Source organism: Haliotis rubra, unplaced genomic scaffold (genome assembly GCF_003918875.1).
Source record: "Haliotis rubra isolate DU_JTF1 unplaced genomic scaffold, ASM391887v1 Scf458, whole genome shotgun sequence".
Lineage (NCBI taxonomy): Eukaryota > Metazoa > Mollusca > Gastropoda > Lepetellida > Haliotidae > Haliotis > Haliotis rubra.
The window spans coordinates 68,625-94,043 of NW_025767144.1; the positions used below are offsets into that span (position 1 = coordinate 68,625).

The 25,419-nt window shown below is 42.2% G+C and overlaps 1 protein-coding gene, 1 long non-coding RNA gene and 1 other non-coding gene across 3 annotated transcripts in view; 1 reads left to right on the forward strand and 2 right to left on the reverse strand.

The window, feature by feature from the left end:
- Positions 1-759: 759 nt before the first annotated feature.
- LOC124290124 lies at positions 760-20,365 on the reverse strand. The gene is made up of 3 exons (XR_006901836.1): positions 20,354-20,365; positions 2,269-2,274; positions 760-879 (listed from the first exon to the last, which is right to left on the reverse strand). It is a non-coding gene; the product is annotated as an uncharacterized LOC124290124 (long non-coding RNA).
- On the reverse strand, positions 11,867-11,938 carry Trnam-cau. Its single transcript has one exon. It is a non-coding gene; the product is annotated as a tRNA-Met (tRNA).
- LOC124290120 (eIF-2-alpha kinase activator GCN1-like) overlaps positions 14,508-25,419 on the forward strand; it is a 68,282-nt gene continuing 57,370 nt past the window's right edge. Inside the window, 8 exon segments of the mRNA XM_046726814.1 lie at positions 14,508-14,741; positions 18,377-18,575; positions 20,056-20,164; positions 20,805-20,903; positions 21,845-21,979; positions 22,327-22,395; positions 24,034-24,142; positions 25,087-25,161. Coding sequence (XP_046582770.1) covers positions 14,621-14,741; positions 18,377-18,575; positions 20,056-20,164; positions 20,805-20,903; positions 21,845-21,979; positions 22,327-22,395; positions 24,034-24,142; positions 25,087-25,161 — 916 coding nt within the window. The 5' untranslated portion in view covers positions 14,508-14,620.

The window sequence follows — 25,419 nt, forward strand, 5'->3', positions numbered from 1 at the left end:
TATTTGACTGGCCACTTACAGTCTGTTCAGGAGAACTCTGATAATCGAGTACTTTTCCTGTATAAAAAGCAGCAAACATGATTTGTACTTCCTCAGTGACTTGTGAGATATAACAATTTCCTTGAAAAAGATAGGTTTCTTGCATATGATCAATATATTTCACGATTTACTATTACACTACAGACGATAATTAGAACGACTTCTCACCATTTGTTTGAAGACAAAATTTGTCAACATTACAAAACATAAACACTTACGTTGGTGCGAAAATTATTAACATTTATCGATTGATCGCGAGTATTTTCACGATTCGTTTATTTGGTTTTAAAATTGCAGATCAGCAGTACTTATTACTTGATCGATCATATAACTGTCTTATTGGACCACGCAAACACGATTATTTAAGACTAACAAACATTTGGTCTTTTGTGGCACTTTTAGTATCTGCTAAAATTGACTTACGTAACTGACTGACTGACTGACTGAGTTTGGTTTTACGCCGCTTTTAGCAATATTCCAGCAACATCACGGCGGGGGAACACCAGAAATGGGCTTCACACATTGTACCCATGTGGGGATTCGAACCCGGGTCTTCGGCGTGACGAGCCAACGCTTTAACCACTAGACTACCCCACCGCCCCCTTACGTAACTGAAATTTGAGTTATTGATTGTTTGTTTGTTATTCTCTTGTCTTCTTGTTTCGATTTATGTTTTGTATGTTAAACGACAGTTTTGCTGAAGGTACTCTGGAAGCTCTGAAGCTACACGCTCAGGCCCCGATTTCTGGAAACAAATTTATGTTTTTCTCAAATTTCATACTGAGTTTGACAATTTGAAACAGCTGAAATTTTAACTCGGCTGCATTTTCGCCCAAATAACTTAAGTAATCTATTCACCAAACTCAAATTGTCTGCTATATTTGAGTTTAATATCGATTTCAGTTCATTCTGGGAAATGCGTTTTCTCAAATTTGATTAAAAACTCAAACTTAAGTCAAAACTCAGACTTAAGTTTGTTTCGAGAAATTGGGGCCACCTGGGTGCCGTTCCACTAACCGATCTTAGCCCTATGCCAATCGTAAACCCCTAAAATCCCAATCTTAGCGTGACGTTACGATCGGCACATCGTTCCACTAACCAATCTTACCTAAGTCAATCGTGCCGTTACAGTGTGGAACGGATCGGTACACAAAGCCAACTGACAGCCAAGGCAACAAGAGGGTTAAAACAGTAGCCAGTGCATCAAGACACAAGAACCACACCTATATCTGCACCACGTGAAATGGGTCAAATAGTGTATAATGACGTCATTCGTTTATAAGTTGGGCGCCAATGACGTCATTTGCAAGGAACATAAGCCATGGTGTGTTTATTGTGGTCATAGAACTGTCGATAAATGTGCAAAATATGAATCGATATAATACAAAAGTAAATTACTTACTTATGATATCTGTACTGTTTGGGCTTTGAGAATGCTTGACAAACACTTTTAATGCTTAAATAGTGCAGGACAAAAAGCTTAATTTTTGTGTAAACCTGCCCTTTAATGCCTAATTCTGTAAGAGTGTACACTCATAACGTCCACACACAGGATTTATCTACTAGCAGAACACGTTGATCTATATGGGTATGTTTAGGACATTAAATTAACATACAAGCGAGGCCGGTAATTCCGCGCGGCCGTTAATTCTGCGTAGTTGCAATAGCGTACTTCCGTATCGAAGGTAAACATCATCTGCTACCACATTTACGCTTGAAATCGGGACATTTCTACAAGGGACTGGCTTTTAACCACTAAAGGTAAGTTAATAACAGCAATTGACAGATAAATTGACAGTTTTATGAAAATTCGTTTTCTTCAGACTTTTAAACCTTTTTCTTCATTATTCATAATTGGATTTGATATGAAACACTCTTCCTTACATTGATGAAGTGATTTTTGAAAATAATTTTGCCCTAATACGCTTCCATACTTCGGATCTCCAGCTGGATGTTATGCGCATCAGTTGCTGCGCAGAATTACTGGACAGCAAGCGATGTCGTCAGAACGGCTGTAAGGTCAACTGTATGGCATAATGCAACGTTAGAATCTTATAGTCAATAAAACTTATATTTCTTGGTAAATATTATGCATACCAGCATGTTTAGTCACGTAAACCACACAAAATAAGAGACGTTAGTTGTCGTGTTGCGATCGATTTGCTTAGGTGCGTGGAATTACCGGACGGCATTGTACGTGACGTTTCCGTCTTGTGTTTAGTATATTACCAAAATCTTCCGTCTACATTGTTTGGATTATAACGCAGACTAGAGCGTATCTTTATGACTTATGTTATGCCAAACGTGTCGTTTGAGTTTTTCGTAAAAGATGTATCAGTTTTATGTTGGTGAAATGTCACATGATGCTGTCGTTCAAAATATGTCATGAAATAATCAACATTTTATTCAAAGCAGGCAATACTGACTGACATTGGTTGGTTGTTGACGCCACACTCAGCAATATTCCAGCTATATTGTGACGGCGATCTGTAAATAATCCAGTCTGGACCAGATAATCCAGTGATCAACAGCATGAGCATCGATCTACGCAGTTCGGGTACGATGACATGTGTCAACCAAGTCAACAAGCCTGACCACCCGATCCCGTTAGTCGCCTCTTACGACAAGCATGGATTCTGAAGACCAATTCTAACCCGGATCTTCAAGGGAGACAAGCATGGGTTGCTGAAGACCAGTTCTAACCCGGATCTTCAAGGGAGATAAGCATGGGTTGCTGAAGACCAATTCTTACCCGGATCTTCAAGGGAGATAAGCATGGATTCTGAAGACCAATTCTAACCCGGATCTTCAAGGGAGATAAGCATGGATTCTGAAGACCAATTCTTACCCGGATCTTCAAGGGAGACAAGCATGGATTCTGAAGACCAATTCTAACCCGGATCTTCAAGGGAGATAAGCATGGGTTGCTGAAGACCAGTTCTAACCCGGATCTTCAAGGGAGACAAGCATGGGTTGCTGAAGACCAATTCTAACCGGATCTTCACGAGTCGATTGAATTCTGACTGCATCACGAGTATGTGTTTGTTTGACCAGTTGCTCATTGATCAGTTGAACGTCAATTGCTCTCTAAGTGGGCATCACAAAGAGTGACTCCCGTCCAGTACGAAGTTCAAACATCTCTTGCTGGTTCCAGATTCAGTCGTTTGAGATTCAAGCATTGAAGTGGAAGATCTCTGCAGCTGCGCATTTTCACATAACCCAGGGGCCAATAGTTAAAAGTGAGTGAGTGAGTATGGTTTTACGCCGCTTTTAGCAATATCCCAGCAACATCACGACACCAGAAATAGACTTCACACATTGTACCCACGTGGGGAATCAAACCCGGGTCTTCGCCATGAAGAGCAAACGCTTTAACCACAAGGCTACCACGCCTCCACCAATATTAAAAAGTGTTTCAAACATGGGCGTAAGAAATGCAGGGCAAGAAGGTTCGTGACACATTCATCACCACTGGCAACTTTCCGTAACCTCCAAGACGTCTCGTCCCCCAATCGATGAAAGGTATGAGCGAAAATACGACAAACTAATCAGAATGCGTGGAAGAATTGAGGTACTTGAAAAATATCCCGAGTGCTTGTAACATCGGTTATTGCATTTTGTGATTGTGTAATAATCGTGAAAAAATATACATCGTCATTTTGACATTACAAAGAACATAGCGGAAAGAATTGTGTTGCCTAACTTGTAACAAGGATAGGGCCATGAAAGGCGAGAGATTAATTGAGTGTGTTCGTCCTGCGGGCATGAGTTCGAGATTTTACGTGCGCTTTATGACATTTTTAGGAAATGTTATTATAAATAGCTGTACTATCTTAAAGGCAAAAGTTATTGTGCTTGACTTGAAGTTAGATAATGTGATTTAACAACTTATATTTTTCTGATGAGACATTTTTAATATTGCAAGAAAATCATTCCACAATATGACTGCAAATGGTACATTTTAAACTTTTCTGGCGGACACATGCTAATGAGGACACAGTGAGAGAACGGTCAAAATGAAATTCACACAATCAATAACGTATGTCCACCATGAGCACTGGTGCATGTTTGACACCTGCGCCTCACAGAGCCAATCAAACGTCGCAAGAAGTCTTGTGGAATGGCATTCCATATCTGTGGAAGCCAAGGTGTACGTCTAGGACTCGTTATCCCACCCTAAACCATCACTCCACCCTGCCAAAACAGTCGACCTCAAGGACACAGTTCCTAACATAACGCGCACCACGTCACCCCCAAAAAAGGGGGTTCGGCTATCCGGTACAAGATGAATCTGGACTCGTCAATAAAGAGAACATGTCCCCCCTCACGTGCTCTTCACCGCAGATGTTGTCTGTACCACAGCAGTCGTAGACGTTGATGACGTAATGTCGGCGAATGGTCCTTGGCGATATCCTGTTGACACCAGGAACTGTTTGGGGGGTCAGTGTGGCTGGTTGGAATCTCGAACCGCAGATAGGTGGTTCGAATGCAACGATCATTGCGTGGCGTGGTTACAGGTGGACAGCCACTTCGTGGACGGTCTGCAACGACGTCGTTTTGTTGATAACGTCTCCTCAAGCGGCATATGGAGTTCCTGTGTACGTAAAACTGATGTGCAACGTTGCGTTGGGGTCTTCTGGTTTCACGCATTCCAATGGCTCGCCATCTACTTTTTCAGTTAGCCGTGGCAGAAATACAAGCAGATTCTTCCAGATTTGTGTTTTTCAGACCTGTCGACGTCTAAACAATGATTTGGGGTGGCAATGATTCGAGATTTAGAGCCACACTTTTTAAAGGGCATGTTTATGGCTTTTTTCCATGGAGTTCTTGAAAGCACGAAAAACGCATGCAAAACAAAAACTACCGACAGGACCCTGTTTGGGTTATGGATTAAGTGTATTATAAAAAATATTAAAATGCGTTATAAAAATGTTCTCGTCTATACAAACAAATATACTTTTGGCTTTGAGTATATAACTAATCAACTTGAATCTTAAACACTGTGCTTACATTTCACTTCACTGCATGGGGATATTTTAATCTGACGTTCCGCGGGGTCCATATTTTTGGCAACAGATTCATTTTATATTTCACCAGGTTTATGACAGCAAGGTTTTACGTGCAGGTTCAGAAAACTGGTAGACATCCCGTACATAAAATCATGTTGTACTCTCCACGCATTCTTCAGTTTGAAATTATTTTAAACGTACTTTGTGTACCTATTTTGGGACTTCTAACGGGTGAAATAAACGTTGTTTTGATTGCCTATTCATGAAAACAAATCATATTTGAAATCCTTCCAGGGTCGGTATTCGGCTTGGGACACGAATGGAGTCAGTATTCGGTTTGCCACGGAATAACACGACTGGGTCACGAATGGTTCGTGACACTGTCCTTAACCCTGATGCTGTTAAATCGGCAAGTAATGAAATTGAACTTTCATGGAACTTCGAAACCATACAATGAGGAGAAACGCGGCAACAACGTTTATGAAATTCTGCCTAATTTACAATACTATACAGAAGGAAAGGTTGGTTGGTTGGTTGGTTGGTTGACGCCGCACTCAGCAATGTTCTAGATATGGCGGCGGTCTAGGACCAGAGGTGAGGTGAGGTGAAATTGGATTTAACGTCGTGCTTGAGAATATTTCGCTCACATGACGACGTGCATGCGTGTGTGTGTGTATGTGCGGCTGCTTGTACTAGCCCAGACTTAAGCTGGTTTTATAGTGCTAGCCCACTGAGATACCATGCCGCAGGGAAGCATGGATACCCCACTCAGACACATTATACTGACTCCGAGCCGACCAGTCCTTGTTGTACCCATTAATGCCGAGCGCCAGGCAGGGACCAACAAGTACCATATTTTAACGTCTTTTGGTATGACGCGGTCGGGGATGGAACCCGCGACAATGCGCTCTCTGGACGGACGCTCTAACCACTACACTACGGAGGCGGTCTCTAGGACCAGACAATCCAGTGATCAACAACATCGAACTGCGCAATTGGGATACGATGACACGTGTTAACCAAGTCAGCAGTGCTTACCGCCCGATCCAGTTACGACAGGCATGGGTTACTGAAGATCAATTCTAATCCGAGAAGGGTAAGAAGGAAAGGATTTTTTAGTCGCCTTTCTTCAAAGGTGTTCGACATGTTCAGGATGCAAGAATGAAGTTTTTGGCTTGACAAAGGATCAGAATTGAGAGACGTCAGGTTAATGTCATTTCGATAGAAGAAAAGACTGTACTTTGGAAGAAAGGAGTACTTGGTGAAGACGCGCCCGAACACTTGTGAGATACTCTTGACTGTATCATAGGTCTCACAGGAATCTACGGGTAGAGCAAAATTCACAATGTCAATTCATTTCTGATTTAAATGGTCAAAATGTTTTGAAATATTCTGAGGACGTCTCTACAACATAAGAGCAAGTACGCTCTTCAAAAAAAGAACCGCATAGACCATTTTTAGAAAAAGTTATTGCGTTAGTTTATTTCATGAGCAATTATTTCATGAAATTTCAATGGTAAAAAGGTGAAAATTCACACGTCTATAGACAAAGAGTTCGCCAACACAACAGCCTTACTGTTGTGTCTCTGTTTACTGGAGTCCACAAGACGGTGTCAAAGTCAGTACTTTGTATGGCCACCATTGTCAACAAGTACTTCTCTACATAGTCTCGACAGTCTGGATAAGTCGACGAAGTCGCTCTTGCGGAATTTTCCCCACTCTTCCTGAAATGCCATGGCCAGTTATGGAAGTTGTCTGAGGTGTGTTTTGACGGTGACGAACACGTCGATCGTGTTCATCCCATAGGTGTTCTATTGGGTTTAGATCTGGTGATCGGGAAGGCCATGGCAAGACAATGACTTAGAATTGGTACGGTAGCGGGCCGTGACGCGTGCTGTATGTGAAGTAGCGTTGTGATGCTGGAACAACTCTTTCTGTCGGTCCATAATCGGAATCATGTGACTGGCAATGACTTCGCGTTGATGTACCGATTTGCTGTCATATTCATCTGAACCATCACTAAATCAGTTCTTTGTGTGCTAGATATGGTACCCTACACCATGACACTTCCTCCACCGAATCTGTCGACCTGTCGAGTTCAATTAGGGGCAAACGTTCATTTCTCCGACGGTATGCACGCTGTCTTCCATCTCACCAGTGAAGAAGAAATCGTAAGTCATCACTGAACCAAATTCGCCTCCAGTTTCTAAGGTTCCAGTTACGGACTCTACGACACCACCGCAAGAGATTGCGCCGATGAAAGTCTTTCAAAACAGGGGCGACAACTGGCCTTCTTGGTAGAATTCCCACTTCACGCAATCAATTTCCTGTTCGGAAATTCCTTTCATAACAGGGATGCGTTGTGCAGTCTCCACTGCTGTGGCAAGATGAAGCTAGTAAGCAACTCGGATGTAGCGTTCCTGGGCTTGGATGGTAACTCTTCTCGGGCGATAGATATGGTGCTCTGATGAACGTGGAAATGTGGGGCAACTGTAGACTGCGACTCCCCAGCGTCAAGGCGGCCTGTGGCGATGTTTGGCGGCACTGAGTCGCATGATGATTTTCTCTATTCAAGGCAAAAACGAATGACAAAATTAAACACAACGTTTGCCTTGTTATTGTGATCGATACCCCATGCTGTCCCGCTTATACTTGCACTTGCATTTTGTTTTGCATGTTTCCTTGGTCACGTTTTGGCGAATATTTCTTCAAACGCTTCTGAGAAAAGGGAAAAAGTTAAACTTGCCGTGTTTTTAAGCTGCTTACAATCACACAAAGATGTCGTGTTGGAAAGAAATAGTATATGTGAGTAGTCTAACATGTCACCCTGGCCCCTTTTTCAAGATGGCGGCACTTCCAGTCACGTGATCCAAGATGGCGACACCAAGCATTGGATGGGGAAAACCTGAGTTCTATAGCTGAGGTTGATGACGTCACTTTGGGCCTTTTTGTTAGTGGCGTGACGTCATAGGGTATGTGACGTCATTGGCAAAACCCATGGGAAAAACCCATAGGCAAAAAAACATGGGTAAAGCCCATGGGCAAAAGCCATGGGTAAAACCCATGGTAAAAACCCAATGGAAATGTATGACCCATTTGTGGACACTGTGAGTGAGGTACACACCACAAAACGGTCCTTTTCAGGACCACGCATCTCTCAAAAGAATGGTACATCCAATGCAAACAACAATAATAACAACGATAGGTTGACATTTTTTCAAACGTTTATTTTTCCTCCGCTAACAAGAACACTTTGACAAAAGATGCAGGATTAGGGGTGTCCCTGATCTTTTGTTTACAAACGGTATGAACTGTAACATCAGAACATCCTAACATCAGAACGATAAGGTTGTGTCCTTTGGCAAGGTTGTGGATCATGGCCATCGTTGTTGTCTGTCAGGCGTGTCGGTTGAACCAACGTCTTACACGTTCTTCATTGACGAGGGTATCGTAGGGATCAAACTGTTCCATCACTTCGTCAAAAGACCATCCACGGGCACGTTGAGCCAGTACATACAAGCAGTACATCCCACAAGAGGCACTGAACCATGGTTGAAGTGATTGATGATTCCACTGTTGTTGGAGCCATCCGGTGAAGGTCATGACATTCCAAAAGTCTGGATGCTGTTGGTAGGGATGGAGTCCATAACTATCAAAGTAGTCATTGGCATCTGGTGCTGCACGATACACGCACACCCAGTGTTGTCCTGGGAGATGGCTGGGGTCCGTGTTGACAATGTAGGCTTTAGGATAATGTCCCTGCTGTTCACACAGCACGGTGGTTGCAAAGTGATCTCTGGCAAAGGTACCTTGGTAGAGGGGCCGCAGGCCTCCAATCAGCTGATATTTGTGGAAATCGCGTCCTCCTCCTGAAATGCCATGGGCTGTGACTTGGACTCGGGTCAAAGGATATTTGGCCGTGACTCCTGGTGACATGCGTTTCACGTGTTGTTCCCGTATGGCAAGATCGATGTTGACTTGGCGCACGTGAAACTCAGCTTTGGTCGGTTCAAATCAACACTCGGGATCTCCAGCACTCATCAAGAAGAAATCAGTCGGGCTGCGAATCAGTTCTAGTTTCATAGGGACTCCATCCACCAGGTACTGATCTTGGAGAAACAGATCACAGTGGAGGCGTCCTGTCAGTTCCACTTCTCGGGTGGGCAGAATGACCCGTCGTCGTGCGACAAGTCCTGTGTTGGCATTCTGGGCGACAGCATTAAAGTGATCCATTTTTCCAGCTTCATCTGTGTACCATCCTGGGCACTGGAGATGGGTCCCTTTGGCTGCCTTCCCATAACTCAGTAACGTTTCCAAATAGGCTCCGTAGGGATAGGTTCCCATGGAGGGAGTAATTTCCAGTTGATTGTGACCCACTTGCACACGCACTTTACGAAAGAGGGAATGCATCATGCTGTTCACCGTGGACACGACGAGTGTGTGATCGCCATCATGAACTGCATCCGTACCATCTGTATTCTTGATTTTGAGGCAGATGCGGAGGTAACACTGGCTCAAATCAATGTAGGCATTGACAGGGTTAGCAATGTTAAATTGGAGGGGACCTGCAACCGAAGGGGGTGCAAGAGGACTGTATCGAATCCACTTACCTTCTTGGACCGAGGTCACCACAGGGGGCACAGAAAAGATATCTAGTTGTGCCTTGGAACATTCGCAGGCATCACGGCGCATCATCTTGACAGCTGATCTGGACAACAGGTCTGCACAACAGGTCTTGACCGTACGGTGTCTGGTGTTGAACTGAACCCCTTTTCCATCTGGGTGGTCCTTTATGCTGCTTGATCAGGGACATCTCGACCCCAACAACTACAGGTGGTTGGTGGTGGTGTACCGTGTTCAAAGCACATTGCTTTTCTCTTGCATTCTTCTTCAGCCACCAGTCGTCTGTAGTTGTCATTCATTTCTTCCTCAGGACAAAACAGGCACAAGTATTCACAAAGGACTTTGGCATGCTTCAGGTGTTCTCGCCAGGGTTGGTCTGTGGTTTCCCATCGATGAATTTTCAGCCCACAGCAATAACAGATCACGCTATCACCTCGTCCATGATAGAAATAGCCAGGCATGGCCAAGTCATAAGGTGACTGTGCCATCTGTTTAGGCCATTGATAAAACTTGGCATACTCGGGGTGAGTAGGATTCTTCAAGCTGTATCCAGGTTGTGTCCACGAGGATGACAGAGGAGAAGGAATATCCCCAGAGGGTCTCCATGGGGATATATCCACATACAACTTCTTGTGCCTGGTCTTTTGAGACACCCTCTCCGTATCGGGGACATGGAATGCACTCATGCTGATACGTCTGCACTGTCTGACCAGTTGAAGCCAAATGACGCCTCCTCTCAAAACAATGCTTTACGTTTCTTGGTGAATCCCACGGCCTGTTTCCATTTTCTTTTGCGTGCTGGTGATCCTGGAGCGTGCTGTCGCAAGGTCGTGAGTAAGGCTTGTTTCCCATGATGTTTCAAACTGTCCCCCACACTTCGGTGTCCAGAACTGATATCTTGCACTAATCCTGGCAGCATCTTGACGCCTGTTTTGAGAGCTGATTTTCCCACCGTCTTGAGGATGGAGAGAGCTGAACGTCCCAAGTTTCCCAAGATGTTGCCGAGACCTCTCCCTCGTTGTGGCTTACAAACTTCGTAAGTGATACAGAAATCCTCATTGATGGGCTCTAAGTCTCACACTTGATAGCGTTCTTCATCCCGGAAGATTTCCCCGAACTTCGGAGGGGAATCCAAGTATTCTGTCACTATGATGTTGTGTTGGTAATTGCCGATGATAGAAGGTAACTCCCTTGCCCAGGAGGAAGAAGGGAGGTCGTCTGGGGATGTGTTCTTTGGATCTTTGGATTCAGGCTTACAGACAACGTAACTGATACAAAAGTCCTCATCGAAGATGCCGCAGTCCTTCACCTGATACCGTTCTTCCTTGAGGATTTCAAGGAGCCGCTCAGTGGCTGTATCCAATGTATCGAGGTATTCCGTCACCAAGATCTTGTGCCGATTGTCGATGAGAGAATCCTTGTACTTCTTTACTGCCTGCCAAACCATGGTGTCGATAGGAGAAGCACAAGAAGAACAAAAGGGTTTGCCTGGAGATGTCATCTTCAACGGCTGAGCTGCTGCGAATGATGACCCACTCGACTGATCCTGAGGTTTTAAAAGGAGAAGCAGCAGCGCGAGCTATGACGTCACTTCAAATTGCGTCACAATCGTGTTGCTTCTGCACAGCGTCTTGCACCACTTCTCTGAACCGTTCTAGAAAGTATCTTTCTTCTAAATACGTTGCGGCCACAACGAGCAGAGTGAATAACATGACTGATCATGACTCGGTCAGAGTCTTTATATACACAGGGTGACGTACGTGAATCGTGCATGGATGACGTCACTGAGTCTCAAGACCCAGTAATGTCATGGCTTCTGTCTCTCCACATTCCTTCAAAGCTTTGCAGAAGAGGGAGTAAGCTTTGGGTCCTCTGACATGGTCAAAGGAGGTTCGAGGTTTTTCAATAATGTCAGCCTCCATGAAACACGTTCGGACTTTAAACTCCACCAGTTTGTCGACCACGCCTTCTACCTGCTTGATAGCTACCACGAGGCCACAACGATTCGGCCTAGGCCTATCATGGTGAACGGCTTGCATCATTTTCTTAGACAACAGAACCTGTAGAATAACGACTCTGACAGAAACTCCTCTTTATATACACAGGGTGACGTCACTTGAGTCGGCCATGGATGACGTCAACCAACCTCAGGGGGTTGTATTCGCAACATAGAAAGAAAAGAAATACATTGTCGTTAGCAGAGCGTGGTTTCGATCCACGGGCCTCTGGGTTATGAGCCCAGTACGCTTCCACTGCGCCACTCTGCTCTCCCTTCTCCTCCCTTTTGTTACAGTACATATACATTGTAAACGTGACCATGGCATCCACCAGGTCTGAGTCTAACAGGGTACAACATGGATGAGGGTGACCATGGACTCCACCAGGTCTGGCCCTGAAGAGAGAGAGACGACACAACCCATTTCATTTGAATTCACATTTTAATGAATGGACAAGGCAATCCCATTGAATGAATGAACAAGGCAAACATTGAATGAATGGACAATGATGCATCGATTAAACATTAACAACAGTACATCAACAGAGAATGTCAGCAACAAATGTTCATGGGTATTTGTTCACTCTTTGTACCCATAGGGAAGAGTTTCCACGGGCACGCCTCGTAAGTCGTACTGGACTCGCCGTTTGGTGTAGATCGGGCAATACACTTTGGTGGTGCCCTTGGACAGCAACTCGTTGCCCTGGCGAAGTCCTCCGCGAATGAATTTTTGTGCGGGTACGGGACAGTGACGCTGCCTTGATCCCTCTGACAGACGAGGTTCTTTATGTTGTCAAAGTGGACATATTCGCTCGCCCTGTGATTCAGAGTAAATCCTCGGACTTTGCTGGTGCCCACACTACCGTCGGGTTGAGGATGGCGCAGCTTGTAGGCGTAGTTCTTGGGTCCTCCCGATCCTAATCCTGCATCTTTTGTCAAAGTGTTCTTGTTAGCGGGGAAAAATAAACGTTTGAAAAAATGTCAACCTATCGTTGTTATTATTGTTGTTTGCATTGGATGTACCATTCTTTTGAGAGATGCGTGGTCCTGAAAGGGACCGTTTTGTGGTGTGTACCTCACTCACAGTGTCCACAGCTGGGTCATACATTTCCATTGGGTTTTTACCATGGGTTTTACCCATGGCTTTTGCCCATGGGCTTTACCCATGTTTTTTTTCCTATGGGTTTTTCCCATGGCTTTTGCCCATGACGTCACACACCCTATGACGTCACGCCACACTAACCCGACGGCCCAAAGTGACGTCATCAACCTCAGCTATAAAACTGCGGTTTTCCCCCATCCAATGCTTGAATCACACACACACACTTCTCTAACCACGCCATCGTCCTCTCACCTCTCTCCTTTCCTTTCCCTCTCCTTCCCCCGTCCGTTCCGTCCGTCTGCCATCTTTCAGGGTGTCTACGTTCGCGAGATCCCGCGAGATCCCACCGGATGGGCCGCCATCTTGAAACGCGTCCGCCATCTTGGCCCGGAGGTGACGTCATCGGAATGCGCGCGCATAGTTACGCCATCTTGGATCAAAAGGGCCCACATGGGCGCCGCCATCTTGGATCAAAAGGTCCCACATGGGCGCCGCCATCTTAGATCACGTGACCGGAAGTGCCGCCATCTTGAAAAAGGGGCCAGGGTGACTTGTTAGACTACTTATGTGTATTGCTTTTACCGCAGCTAAATATGAGTCCAATATTCCCCAAATCACCTGAGCGTTTCTTTTCTTTGTTTTTTATTTTGGAAGAGTGAATGTGAATGGCCCATTAGAATTTTTGAACCCGTCAACCCGTCAGAGGTACCTTGCACGACTCCACGAGACATGATATGTTTGGCAATGAATGTTTGTTTTTAGAACATTGAATATATAGTGGCAATGGAATGGGATTATCATATGATACCAACAATGGGTTATTAATCACATACACCCATTTCCGATATCCACAAAACATTTTTTTGCAAAATATTGATATTTGATGTCTGTAACAATGGTTCTCAGGCCTGGAATTTATAAATGTTTGTTGTTGTTGTTTTGGGTTTTTGTTCCCCCATTAATATTTCCACAGTGTATTATTATAAATGTTATGCATTCTATTTTTGCCACCTCCACAAGACGAAGGACAATATTATTTAGTAACTTGACACTGCAGTTTCGTTCTCTGCGGTCAACTGTACTCGGGCTCTGTTGTTTACAAGGCGGAAATTGGCGACCTGACAAAAGGACCTGACAAAGTAGAAGGTATACGCACGTATATAAAAACTGATAGATTAAGTGTGTATAATTTTACGTCGTGTGTGTGTGCGCGAGCGCGTGCGTGCGTTAGACTTTAATTATGTGATCCTTCCTTTTTATATTTAAATTGAAAAGAAGCCCCAGGGAGACCATGCAGAGATTCAGAACTTGAGGACATCTACTGCAGACTTGCTTCATTTAGGGCTTAAGCATTGCAGAGAGGGCTAGGAAGTAGGGGAAATAATGTGGTTCGGGGACTGTGAGACAGACTAGCCATTTGGGCGTGTTGTCTTTTCCGCTTGGGCCCTGTATATCATGTGGCCGACGTACTAATAAATGTCTAGACCAAGATAATTCAATTTCCGCGCCCTCTATTTTCCTCAAACTTCTGTAACTATGTTCTAATGAAATAATTTTGTAGTAAACATATAAAGGTAAATCAGATTGGAGGGAAATTATGAAGATTGTTAAATAAATTATGTGTAGAAAGTGTTTGCCATAAGAACAGGAGTACATTGATGTTTAAATATCAACAATAATATGGTTTAGTTTACGCCTAAGTGATATATTACTGTAGTGCATCACGTGGAACATTGCACAACTGACAAAATGGCGGCGATCATGCGTCCGTCTGCTAGTGTATAACACGTGGCTTATGTCACAACAACTAGAAACTGTGGAAGAGAAACTAGATAACTGGCTTAAAACGACATGACATCGATAGCCATAGGTTCAGATGTTTTGAAGAAATTTGCTCAAAATGTCACAATTTCGAGCACCAAAGATAGAATCAGCATTCTGCAAGATGTGGCCAGGTTGGCGTCTGAAACAGGTAGAAATACTGACATCAACGATGCTTATGTTGTTGTGAATGACACCTGCATTTTATTAGGTGACACACATCAAACATTCAAATTCGTTTTTCCCATATACTTTTCGTATTGCAGGAGCAATTAATGTTGATCGGATATGGCACGGGAAGCTCAATGGTCCTGTTTTCGATCACAAACAGATCGAAACAAGGCTTTTACGTCATCAACTTAAGTTCAAAATCGAAAGCAATAATGGGCATTTTACGTAATTATAACCCTATAAAAGTGTTTTTTTCTGATCTGGCCAAGCTCAAAGTATCATGAATTTGTTGAAGGTATTTATTTTGTGTGTCAAAGAGACACAGCTCTATGAAACCCGGTGTCAGGTGTTTTCGACGATGTAAGACTAATGCGTATTTTCTATCTGTAATATCATTTAAAGTTTCTATTTTACTAACTTTGAGTGATAAAGGATATATTAATTTATTTCACACAAAAATATAAAGTGTTTCCTACAAAAATTGCGTTGATGACATCGTATCTGCGAAAGATTTGCCGCTCACCACATCCAGGGATTTTGTATGGGTTTTCGATGATGAGACACACTTTTCGCTCTGCACTGCGAGGGAATGTTGTGATCACGTGGCTTCCTATTTACATATTGCCTGTCACCAGCAGACGACTGATCTTATTGCATTTTCCCTTGCTACTTTTGTTATAAAGGCAACTGATTTTGCATCTTAAGTGGTATTAACAATCTTGTGTAAATAATATTGAAGTTTGTTTGCTTTTTATATAACTTAATTTCCCGATTTCCATTGTCAATAAAACTTCTCACGACAGCAACTGGGCATCCACTTTACCGATGAAACAGCTTGTGCACTCTGATCGCACACGTACTTCCCCGATATAGCATATAGCGTGAGCAATGCAATCGTCGAAGTCACCAGAAAGTCAAATTCAGCTCGTTTTGGGATATAATTTAGTTCCCAGGTTAAACAAATGTGCCTAAGATCCAAAATGTGTGTCCTAGTGATATGTCAAAAAGTTACTACATCATCAAGGTTTACATGAACAGAAATGGGCAGTCCTTAGGACACACAGTAAGATTCTTGACAAGAAACATAAAGGTTTAGTAATGGATATGGTACATTACACCACACCATATTATTGCTTATTATTTCCTGTGCAAACCCTTTGAATTTAATTATTGTAAGTGATTTGGACCCACCATTTTTCAGTAATGGTGAAAAATCTGGTGGAGTTTTTTGATGTGGATCAGTTTTGTCTTTAATAGTTTTTAATTGTCTGTATTCACAGTTCGAGTTTTGAGGGGAGCTAACTCTGAATACAGACTGATAGAGATTGTGCTGTTTAGTTTTGTATCCGAGAAACAGCATGACACTGAGAAAGAAAAGACGTGTCTTGTCCATTATTCATCATTAAAACTAAACAATTAGCAAATCATTTCCAGCTACTTGAATAGCAATGTTTTGCTTTATCATTTGTTTATGATTGTTGGACATGTTTGTCAAAATTACTGAACTGTGGATCCCTTACTAGCTGGTTTTTAGATGGTGTGGGACCACATTCTACTCTAATTTCTGTATCAGAGTAATCTCAGATGTTGACATAACTGATATATGAGACAGTAAAGTTAGGCCATTTCATTGTCCTTGATTGTAGATATAAAGCGGTTACTATGCGTAATATCACCAACCAAACTGTATACATCAAAGTGAAAACAGAAATGTGAGCCCACATATATTTATCTCTATTAAATTTTGGGGACTGGATGAAAATTATATTTAAAACTACTAATCTTAGCATTTAAAAAATGTGTTGACTGTAGTTATGCAACACAACAAGAAACGACCTCACCAACGAACCTGTAGGCATCAAAGTAGACAGAAATGTGTGCCAAGTTTTTAAACTTTCTCTTCAGAGACTTTTCGGGATGGGCCCACTTTTTAAAAAAGACTTTATTCTTTCATAAAGATTCAGTATATTATTTTACCCAAACATGTGGAGGACCGTGACCTACTGTCACTCAGCATGTGACATCAGCAGCAGTATAACGATGACCTTTTGTGTTTAATGTTTTTAATAAAATCAATCACGTATTGTCAGTGATCAAATATGCAGGTTTATGGGAATTCTGTTTCAATAGATCTTTCAAGTTGAAAGCAATAACAGTTTGAAAACAACAATGAGTCTGCTCTCTGTCATGATTATCACTGATACTGAGACTGTTTATATTGGTGGGAACTTGATCATACTTCACATTGAAGCTGACAAGACTCTTCACGTGCATTAAATTAACGCAACATACGCGAAACCCTTCCATGTCCCATAATTACGACATGATAACACTGACTCTCCAAAGTAGAAATTTTGCAATTAGCATATGAGTCACTATGACCCCTATCTATGACGTCAAGGGTCTAAATCTCAACCAGTGGCATCATAGATGTCTTTTGAACCATTCCACAAACGGAATATACTCACAAATGATAATGAATCCACAACCAGGTTTTGCAGTGCAAGTAGTCTGTCTCACAGTCCCTGAACCACATTAATTTCCCTACTGCCCAGCCCTCTCTGCAGTGCTAAAGCCCTAAATAAAGCAAGTCTAGATTTCCTCAGGTTCTGAATCTCTGGTCTCCATAGAGCTCCTTTTCAATTTAAATGGGCTTGTTTGTTACTATCAAAATTATGTATATTCAGAGACTAAGCGTTAGTCTACTGTGCAAGTACCCGTGTCGTTTGCTATTTAAATGTTTGTTTACTATGGAGTAACTATTTCATGCATTTTGTATCAATAAGTGACCCTTGGATTGTATTTATGAGTATTTATTTCCGCAGATATTGTACGTGGAATGTAGAAAATCAGAGCTACCTCCCTTGAACCACCAATGAGCCACTATAAACTATTACATACCAAATCTGAGTGCCATGAGATAACTGGTTATTGCTGCCACAAATTAACACTGTCAACATGGGCGTTCCATATTGTGCATCAATCACTTAACTACAATATTGTATTCGTGAATAATTATTCGTATTCGTTACCCAATATTCATGATACATATCATATTTGCCACATAGTGTAGTCGTTGCAGCCCTACTTAGTTGTGAGTCAGTCAGTGAAAGGTCGTGAAGCATTTGACTGTATTTAAGGTATATTATATACAGAAGTGAAATCTGTGTGTTACCAAATTGTGAAACAGCATTCATTCCTCAACATGAAACTGCCTCTGTGGTGTAGTGGTTAGAGCGTCCCCGGCAGTGTCATACCAAAAGACCTTAAATATGCTTAACTGCAGCATGGTATCTCAGTGGGAAAGCACTATTAAACCCATTCAGTAAATCCCTGAAGAGTCAGGGTCTAAGGCCATGTGAACATAGCTTAGCTCCAGTTGTTATTTTCAGGTCTGAATACTTCAAGTGAGATTTCAATCATGTATATGTTGTTAAGATTTTTGTTTCTAAATAACTGAATATACACTGGTTTAAGCAGAAAAGCTTCAAGATACAAACAATATTGCAACAAGTATACGTGTTGACAGTTCTCTGACTAATGTGACTCTGAAGTTGAGAAAATCAGCCATGCCAGTCTGTGACTCTGTTACATTATGTGTGTTCACTCCATCAGATTTGCCGGAAGCAGCTGTCAAAGGGATATTTAAATTCCTCGTGTTTGCCCTCGGGAAGTACAGAGATGGGAAGTCACGGCATGCAGTTCTCACCTTGATTCAGGTTCTTGCCAAAAAAAGCCCTGATGTGGTCATCAAGAATCTGCGATCTGTTCTTAGTCCAACCGGAGAGGCAATGAAAAATACAGTCATTCCATGGTAATATGTTTTGTATTGGTACTAATGTTATTAAATATAATATATGGTTTGTTTTATAGTCCTTGATAGTTCTGAGGTGAATATCCCATGCTTGTCATGAGAACTCCTAAATGATTGTGACATTGTGTTGGACGAGACTGATCATATTGCATCATACTGCATCTTATTATACAAAGACTGCATCACATCGTATCATGACTGCATTGCAACGTAAGATGACAGCATTGCATACTACAATGACTGCATTGCATTGTGCAATTACTGCATCACATCGTACAATAACTGCATCGCATACCATGACAGCATTCTGTCAGGGACAATGGCAGCCTAGTGGTTGAAGTGTTTGCTTGTCACACCAGAGATCCTGGTTTGATGCCCAATATGGGGACAGTGTGTGAAGCCCATTTTTTGGAGTGCCCTGCCATGATAAAAACATTGTAAAACCTTACTCATTCATTCTGTCAGCTACTGGCCTGCCAAGTAAGGCAGCATTTCTGTTTGATGGCTCAGAGATTACTGATGTCCATAAAACAATCTGACAAGACTGATAACATTTGATTCAAATGTGTCTGATGTTATATTTGATGTTACACTTTCTCTGTAAAGTACAGATTTTGGTACCAATTTGGGTCGAGTACCATCCTGGATTCAAACCTACACTTGTAGCCAGCACACAAAAAGGCAGGGATTTACAGGACACGAATTCATGCGTCCTATATGCATAAAAATTGACAATGGACGCAACGAATTTTATTAGCGCATCCACAGGGACGCAGAAAAAGTCCAAATACTTTTTGTAAAAATTCCAATCAAGTAACAATAACTTATCACTGAGTTTGCTACTAGCTGGGTTATGGTATTATTTACAATTTAATTACTGTAACAATGTGATGATCATGAAACACAATACAATAACAGTATTAATAAAAAATATTTAAGTGTCTGGGACCCCCCCCTTTTGTAGTCCAGGACACTTGAAAATTAACAGTATGAGTCCCAGGGACCCACAGATATAGGACTCAAGGTAAATCCCTGAAAATGTATTAGAATCTGTACTATACTGAGAAAGTGTAATCCTAAATATAACTTGTTACATTTGGCCACTTTATAAATATCATTATGTATGCCAAAGTACCAATGGTGTTGAATGTCATTAGGTTATCCACTGTATTTAATCAGACACTGTTCTTGTATAATGCACACCCTGGGGATTCTGGATGGATAAAGGTTGTCAGTATCGTATGTTTGTCATAAATATTCCGCTGACGATCAGGTGCTCTATGATGTGGATGATGGCTTCAGGTTGGGGATAGTAGCTCAAGCTTCCAGTCAGTGATTGTGTGGATCAGACTTCATAATATTACCAGATATCTTGATGGGGCTGGAATACTGCTGGCTGCAGGGTCAGTAAACACTCCAGGTACTGCTGATGTATACTGAATTGGATCCTCTTCACAGATTCTAATTGAAATAATTTCAGCCGGAGCTCTTCAGGAGAAGCTCTGATGGGTCTGAGCTGGACATGTGAAGCCCTGAGAGTTGTGATGAAGTCGGAGAAGGGACTCTCACAGCAGGAGCTGAAGGAAATGGTAATAGTAGAAATAAAGCAAAAACAATAACAATGATAACAATAACATTTGTTCAAACCATCTCTATTCTGTGCGTGATCTGAATGTGTAATTACTCGCCTGATCAGTGGATCGATGTACAGTTTATTTGTAGCTTGAAGCTCCCAATGGAGTACCTAACTGAATCTGCCATCTCACCCTACCTGGTACCCCTTAACAACTGAGTGAATTCATTCACAGAAGGGAAAAGATGGTGTTCACTGTTTGCATGTTCTCAATAAAGATCACAGTAATAGTTTTGTGTGTTATTTTCTGATGATTTTCTAGTTTTATTTAAGTTTGTGTTACTGCCTGTGACAAAGACAGTAGTTCATGGTGGTTAGTTTTATTGGTTCCTGTACAAGTCTGATGTTCCAGCGGTAAGAAATTGAAAATATGAAATCTTCTCTTCTATGTTTTTTGTATTTTCAAGTACTTGAAACTTCTGGAATTCCTTTTCAGCGAAGTCTACCATGTCTACATTGAACCATAGCTTATTATAGATGCAATTGGCAACATTGTGCATTGGGGAATAAATTGTTTCCCCATCTCAAGGAGCATGTTTCTAAATGTACAGTGAATTAACCCAAATAATGTTCCCTTCCTTGTTTTTCCAATGTAGGTCAGTGTCCAAGTGTTGCTGGTGTTAGGAGCTTTGGCTGATGGAAACAAGGCCATCGACAAATCTGCCTACCGCAAGATGTGCAGAGTTTGGAAATGTGTAAGGTTTATGGAGTTTATTTAAACGTGAAAACAGCCAAGTCACCACAATTCGCAGCAGATTTGCCAGATTTGTGTTGTAGTTGTGTCAAAGTCCTTTAAGTTTCCGGGGGCGGCAGGGTAGCCTAGTGGTTAAAGCTTTGCTCGTCACGCTGAAAACCCGGGTTCAATTCCCCACATGGGCACAATGTGTGAAGCATATTTCTGGTGTCCCCTGCCGTGATATTGCTGGAATATTGCTAAAAGCGGCGTAAGACTAAACTCACTCACTCACTTTAAGTTTCCTGGGGCATTGGGTAGCCTAGTACTAGTGGTTAAGGCGTTCGCTCGTCACGCCGAAGACCCCGGGTTCGATTCCCCACATGGGCACAATGTGTGAAGCCCATTTCTGGTGTCCCCCGCCGTGACATTGCAGGAATATTGCTAAACGCGGCATAAAACTAAACTTACTTACTCACTCACTCACTCACTCACTTTAAGTTTCTCAGGCTATCCCTGACTGTGACTATTGGGATATATCTAGACCTCCTTCAAAGTCCACATTTGACCCTAAGCCTGTAAGAACTGACAGTAAGAGATCCTACTTCTGTATGCCTGACACCTGTGATGGCAGGTTAGATCCAGGTCCACCCTGGTCATGTTTCTGGGTCTCAGCACCATACCTTTGCTTGTGGATTTCACTAAAGTGTTAAACGTCTTGTGTCACCTTGGATCTTCCTCCCATGACAAGCTCACTCACTCACTCACTCACTCACTCACTCTCATTCACTCCCTTACTCTCTCTCACTTTCACTCACTCACTTTGACGAGGACACTTTGACATATATAACACTGCTTAATATGCTATGACATTTATTGAATGCGTATTTATCATTTTATATTTAATGAAAATGTTTTCTATTTATCAGTTGGTATATTTCCTGTGAAAATCAATGTTTGCAGGTACCAGGATCAGCTGAGCAGTATGCACAAGAGCTAGAAAGTCTTGAAGTTTCCATGCATAATTTATGCACTGCGGCGCTGCTGTTCAAATACTTGGTGGGGACCAAAGATCAAACAACCATTGATAAACACAAGGTAGGAACTATTTTGACATGTTCTTCTGATGTGATGTGAACACCATGGCATTTTGACCTGTGGCTCCCATCTTCACAGGGCTCACCAACACATTGAAGCAGTTACATACTGTAAAACATTCAATCTTTAGAAGACAAACTCTTTTGAAAGAATGTGATAAGATTATCTACTGCTTTTGCTGGAGACATTCATTATTTTATCAAAATTTCATTGGAACTGTTTAGATGACAACCTGTATGAAACCCAAGGTTCAAAATGCAGACTGAACATTCCTATTGTCCTTGAGTATGGCATTAATCTGAAGATTTCTCTTGGATGAACGCAAACTCAATGTTTTGTGTTTCAGGGGGCGGTTTCTGGAGGACTATGTGAAAGTGGTGTTGGCGAGTCGGACCAGACCCCCAGTTCATATTCTGGTCAGTATCTAGCCCCTTTGGGTGGATTGTTCCAGTAGCCCTGCTTGTTATCCCCCGCAACGCGTTTTGGGGGGGGTATTAAAATGGACTCCGTCCGTGCGTCCGTGCACATTTGTCTTTTCCGGAGCAGAACTCTACAACCGTTCAATATTTCTTCACCAAACTGGGCACATGGGTAGATGTGGTGGTGTACTGGTGCCTTTTGGTAGTTTTGGAATTCTGAATAAAATATTTTTGGCGTTTTCATGGCAACAAGTTTGACTTAGACTGAAATTAGTGGTAGTGCTCTTTTCCGGGAGCAGAACTCTAAAACCGTTCACTATTTCTTCACCAAACGTGGCACATACATAGATCTGGTGGTGTACTGGTACCTTTTAGTAGTTTTGGATTTCTGAATAAAATATATTTGGCATTTCCATGGCAACAAGTTTGACTTAGACTGAAATTGGTGATGGTGCTCCTTTCTGAAGCAGAACTTTAAAAACCTTTCAATACTCTCCTTCCACTTTTCTATATACACACCTAAATATTTGACATAATCATAACTCGTAGACATAATCATGAAGAGTATTTTGCCATTGAGGGGGATATTGATGACTTTGTCTTCTTGTTGAAAGTTGTCATTATGATGATCTGGCAGGCTAGAATGGTGCTCAGCAACCTGTGCTGGTCGTAAGAGGTGGTCTAGTGGTCTACTGGTCTACTGGTCTACTGGTGCCTTTTGCTAGTTTTGGATTTCTGAAAAAAAATTTAAAAAAATTGTGTTTCCATGGCAACAATTTTGGCTTCAGCTGAATTTGGTGGTAGTGCTCCTTTCTGGAGCAGAACTTTGATACCTTTAAGTACTCTCCTTCAATTCAGCTATATACACGCCAACACATTTCACATAGTCATTACTCGTAAACATATTCATTAAGAGTATTTTGCCATTGCGGAGGATATTGATGACTTTGTCTTCTTGTTGAAAGTTGTCATTATGATGATCTGGCAGGCTAGAATGGTGCTCAGCAACCTGTGCTGGTCGTAAGAGGTGACTTCGTGGAGTGTGTGGTCGGACTGACTGACATGCGGGGCGTGGCTCTTCATACCCTATCAAATGGTTGCTCATGATATAAATCACTGGATCATCTGGTCCAACCATCCTGATTATGTTCCATCAGCACCACCTGTCCTCGACGCATTCCTCCCACATTTATCCAGAGTTCGCACATGCTTGAAAAAATGAAATTTAAACATTTTGCCCCAAAAATGTGTTTAAGCCTTTATAAGGCAGGACCCAGTTACTAACGGCCCTAGATTTAAAACAAAAACTCAACAAGTTAGGATGTTACAGGAAACTCCTAAATTACGACTACTTTGCAATGCCTGCATGTTTATTAATCTCCATTGTGAAGCTACACTTTCCCATCACAGCAACATTCGATCAACCTCATGTTTATCCAACTACTTGTCTTTTAAATATTTCTATAAGGCCTTAAAAAAGGCCCTGAAAAGACCTTAAGTTTGATGGCTGATAATCTGTACGAACCCTGTTGATGTATCTGACGTACTGTTCCAAGTGTCATTAATCCCAATTCCTTATAGTGCTTGTATTAGCATTCGCTTAAACCAAACTCACTCATATCAATTTGTTTACAGGAAAGTTGCCATGAAATCCTACGTCATGTGACCCATGATGACTTCAAAGGTCAAATATTGCCAGCTACCCAGAAATGCATGCTTCGTAGCCCAGAAATATGTCTCCAGAGTAAGTTGTTATTAATCACATAACATTCAAAATGAACTGATAAAATTACAAATTCTTGAACTTTTAAACGGCCAACGAAACAGAATCTGTTCGCTACGTGTGCCAGAGACATGGTGCAATGTGTTTTGCTCATCATTCATGACACTAGACACAGGTCACAGATAATTTTTGTCCTCAATATTTCTCGACAGAACATACAAAGGCAGTTTACTCTCATGCATAAATTTTGGATCTTATTTCATTATAAAATATGACCTACCATGTTCCTAGTTAAAATATATTTTGGTATTAAGTGGGGATGTATCTGAAATATGACAACAGAATATTTCATTGTAGTCTATTAGAATGTTATTGATTGAACTACATATTGACCAGTGTTCCCTGTCATCACTCCCATAAGTTAGCACTGTCTTGTCATCGGCCTTTCCTTGACCAAACAAATTGTGTTGTAAAATGCCGTGAAGGAGTTATATTGGATACTAGAGAGTTTGACACTGATTGTACCCACAGACTTTCTACATTAGATATAAGTCAGCATGGTCAGTGGATGCGGGGCAGGTAATCTCATGGATCAGTGATGAGTTGTTTGTAATTCCATGGCAACCACTAGGACTCTCAGGGCTTATAAGGACAACACACTTGATCAGGAAATCAAGCCATTCCATTGAAATTGGACCTATGCCTCTGATGTAATGCTCGCTCCATTTGAAGACCGTGTCTAACGAACCCTCAGAGAACAATTAAACTTCTCATCTTATGATTTGAGACCACCTCCGTGATGTAGTGGTTAGAGCGTCCGCCCGGAGAGCGGAAGGTCGTGGGTTCAATGTATTGAACAACAAAGTAAGCAGACACAGAGGGCAAATATTCTTTCAATGTACCCACAAGTATTGTCATTATTAATGTCAATGTTATTTATGTTTGGAACTGTGTGTATTTTTCAGCCATGAGCTACATGATTGCCGGAGTGAAGCTTGATCTCAGTCAGTACTCTCAGGACTTGGCCAAGTTGTTGGGAAGTGAGAGTCACATCTTCTTCTGAATTGTGTGTCTGGAGTGAAAGGGGGAATCTGGGGTAGTCTAGTGGTTACAGTGTTTGCTCAGCGCGTCTAAGACCCGAGTTTGATTCTTCATGGGTACAATGTGTGAAGGAGCGGTGGGGTAGCCTAGTGGTTGAAGCATTTGCTCGTCACGCGAAAGACCTGGGTTCGATTCCCCATGGGTACAAAGTGTGAAGGAGCGGTGGGGTAGCCTAGTGGTTGAAGCATTTGCTCGTC